Raw genomic sequence first — 3,335 nt, 5'->3', positions numbered from 1 at the left:
GTCTCGGGTGGGAAACCGGGGCGTCCCATTCAGCGGCTAAGAACGCCGCGGCGTTGTCCGAGGAGCACAGGATCTTCACGCTTATCCCGGAGCAGGTGAGAGACAGGCCCCCGGTGCCGGTAGTAGGGTGGGAAGTGGCCGCATCACAGCGTAGGGCAGCGCTGCTCGGATCCACGAACTGCGATGGTCACCAGCGGCAGATGAGACAACTCGAGTCGGACGAAGAATTCCCACCTCAATTTCACGTCTGTCATTGTTCACCTCGCTGATTCTCTCCATGCGATCACCAAAGTCGAGAGTGGTGCATGCGGCGGCTATCTTGCTATCCTGAATGGCATAGGTAAATCACCCAACAAGCACACCGAAGATGAGTATTCTCACCGAGTACGTGTTCCATTTCCGGGCTACGATATTTGCAGCCTCTTTGTTGAAGCACTTGAGACTAACCCACGTGTCGAATACCCCCTCTGAGCCGGGTTTCCTGCAGAGGGTGGACACTTCAGGATAACGAGCGCCGGGCTCATGTCGAGACTCGGCTCCAGCGCACTCGATCCTATCGGAGGATGATTCGTCATGATCCTCGCCCTGTCCATGGGGTACCTAACGAAGAGCTCCCATTGGGAATTTTTAGGCAGGAGTAACCGACCATGAAACCACCATCCCAGATGGAGGAAATCTTGGAATATGGGCGGCCCTCGAAAGAGACAGCAGGGCAATGCTCCAGTATTTCAGCCTAATGAACATCTCGTGGATCTAGAGACGACCACAAGTATCACTAACCGTGGTCATCTGCGACGATCGCTCATCTGTTCCTCTTCCTTCTTCGTTCTTATCATCTTCCTCTGCATCGTCAGTAGATTCATCTGATGTTTTATCGACTGAGTCTCCCGTCTCCGGTTGTTCCTGAGAGTAACATGTTGAGAATACCATAGACACAACAACTATGGATATGCCACACTTCGACGTACCTCTGTTGGAGATACCTCATCCTCATTGGCAACTTCTTCCGGGCCAGTAGCCTCCATCTCCTTTCCGTGCTCCTCGGGTTCACTTAGAGTATCCTCGGACGACGCGTGAGGCTCATCAGTTAGTTCATTGGTTACATCGGGCGCTTCTTCAGCAGAGTCGGAGGTCTGGAGAAAGTGAGGCTGATGACAGAGGCTGTTGTAATGACACACAGAGTATTCAAGTGAGAATAAAATGAAATACAGCCGGCAAGAATCGAACTCGCGACCACACACGTTTCCTACTCTACTAAGTCATGTATCAGGCAAAATAACCACCTCAGACTCATCTACTTACCCCATTAGCATCAACAACAGGCGTGAGGAATGCTTGTTCTGGTACCTGACAGCCAAAGATCGTATCCATCTCGAGTTACTATCGCAGCCACATTCGACGTGTCACCACCAGCATGGACTTACCTCGTCACTGCTGACATCATCTGAGCTGGGCTCGACAGAGATGTTGTCATCCTCGTCTATCATATCATCCTCGTTGATCGGCCGAGTCGCATACGAATCATCATCGTCCTCATCACGAGCCATGTCATCGTACGACTTATACTCGCCGCTTTCCGCGGGTATCTGAGGATTCGCCTCTACCAGTAGAGCCTGCCAATGCCTCCGAACTGCCACGATACTTCCGAGGGGCATTATTTCTCCGACAGACAGAAGCCAAAATCACATACGATCGACACACATATTCAAGTGATACCTTGATGTTAAATGCACACTTAAAATGTGATATATTCATCGAAACCCACTCGATCAGAACTGCTAAGATGCTGGACTGCGGACTCACAGGATCAATGGGAAAGCTCGGCAACGTCGGGTCGATGTTTCCTGATGCAGCTCCAGCCTCGAGATCCTTCTTCGCCTCTGCCTCGGTTGGTAGTGCGTCCAAGTCCAGGTCCGGTATATCAGGAATCGGGGGGCCTAGGGAGTCCTGAGATTCATTCGCAGCCTGAAAGGGACTTGTGGTGGGCACTGACTCACCTCGCTGTTGACCAATCTTGCAGCAGTTAGAGCAAGCAGAGGCACATACAAGTGCAGCATGCTGTAAAAACACAAAAACTACTATTAATCCTCCCCTAGTTCTAGCAAGAACTCGACATGAATAACACACATCATAGCAACACGCTGCGATACATCGCCAGAGGGAACTGATAGAGAAACCGTAAAATGAGAACGCAGGTTAGATTGGTCGAGCGGAAAAATCACATCGGGTAGTTCAAACATGGCTGAGAATACAATGTGGATTTCTCATAAAGTGTTGTCTCCTGCACTATGAGTCCAATCATATATTGTTGTGTTCAACATTAAAGTTTCACAACCCGTTTTACGTGAAGTGGCGTAAAACTCGGCGAAAAACCCGATGTTCGCGATACGCCGTAGTCGTGAAATATGTTTTTCACTGGTGTTGTTCATATCACGGGTGGAACTCCATTGATTACAACAAATTGTTGTCAACAACAAATCACACCTGAGAAGTCAGACATTGCCCGGCTTACCACAGTCACTGTGGCGGCGAATCTGTCGCCTTACAGTAAATATAGTTTATAATATACACTATATCTATTCAATAGATATTCCTCAGAGTCTGAGGCTGCCTTAGACTCTGAGGAATTTTTCCTCGAGGAAATTTTTATCTCCGGCGAGCGAGGAAGCTTGGCACATTTTACTTCACTGCCACAGTGTAACGAGGAGTAGGAATACTACCAACATCACAAAAAATTCTAAAATCTCAATGAATCGCATGCGTTGTCGCCACCGAAAGCAGTGCCAACTCAACAAGGAAGTGTGAACAAGGACACCATCGAATAACATGTAAGCAGCACGAGAACACCTCACAACTTGACAAGACACAACATCATCTCACAACAGAGGGACCACAACAACAACAGTGGCCGCAGGTGATGGCTCGGTTAGCAATGTACGGAGGAATAGATCAGCTGCGGTCAGCCCTTCTTGGTCACTTTAACTGCTCTCCAACCTGATCACCACCAACAGTGCTAACTAATCCCCTCACAAGTCTTTCACCTCGGCTGTGTTGGTCATTGGTCGACCTCCGCACTGGAGGGGGGCTCGAGAAGCCTCTTACCCCGAGCGCCTGGGCAAATCGGCTGACATCAGTCGTGACCTAAACACGTGGCAGCCGCTATGGCAATCACAGTCGAGTGCAGTGAGAGTCCACCTCCTGCACGCGGCCCGTGAACTGCCGCATAAGGAGCTCTGCCATGCCCGGCTCATCGAAAACGATATTCACTTTCTTGCCATCTAAGGTCTCCCCCCAAATATTATTCTCACCAGACCTACGAGAAAAACTGTTGAGTT

General features: G+C 49.7%; 1 protein-coding gene across 1 annotated transcript in view; it reads right to left on the bottom strand.

Annotated features, from left to right (window-relative positions):
* Pmar_PMAR006553 (hypothetical protein) overlaps nt 1–3,335 on the bottom strand; it is a gene marked incomplete at both ends in the record, with an annotated part of 13,483 nt that overhangs the window by 1,330 nt on the left and 8,818 nt on the right. Inside the window, 12 exons of the mRNA XM_002767118.1 lie at nt 235–327; nt 382–600; nt 647–733; nt 781–903; nt 969–1,133; nt 1,303–1,347; nt 1,425–1,586; nt 1,804–1,965; nt 1,998–2,058; nt 2,978–2,994; nt 3,031–3,141; nt 3,196–3,313. Coding sequence (XP_002767164.1) covers nt 235–327; nt 382–600; nt 647–733; nt 781–903; nt 969–1,133; nt 1,303–1,347; nt 1,425–1,586; nt 1,804–1,965; nt 1,998–2,058; nt 2,978–2,994; nt 3,031–3,141; nt 3,196–3,313 — 1,363 coding nt within the window. The remainder of the gene's footprint in view (nt 1–234; nt 328–381; nt 601–646; nt 734–780; nt 904–968; nt 1,134–1,302; nt 1,348–1,424; nt 1,587–1,803; nt 1,966–1,997; nt 2,059–2,977; nt 2,995–3,030; nt 3,142–3,195; nt 3,314–3,335) is intronic.

Source organism: Perkinsus marinus (genome assembly GCF_000006405.1).
Source record: "Perkinsus marinus ATCC 50983 genomic scaffold scf_1104296971186, whole genome shotgun sequence".
In the NCBI taxonomy this organism is placed as follows: Eukaryota; Perkinsozoa; order Perkinsida; family Perkinsidae; genus Perkinsus; species Perkinsus marinus.
Note: the sequence above shows the minus strand (reverse complement) of the source record. Positions and strands in the feature narration are given on the sequence as shown.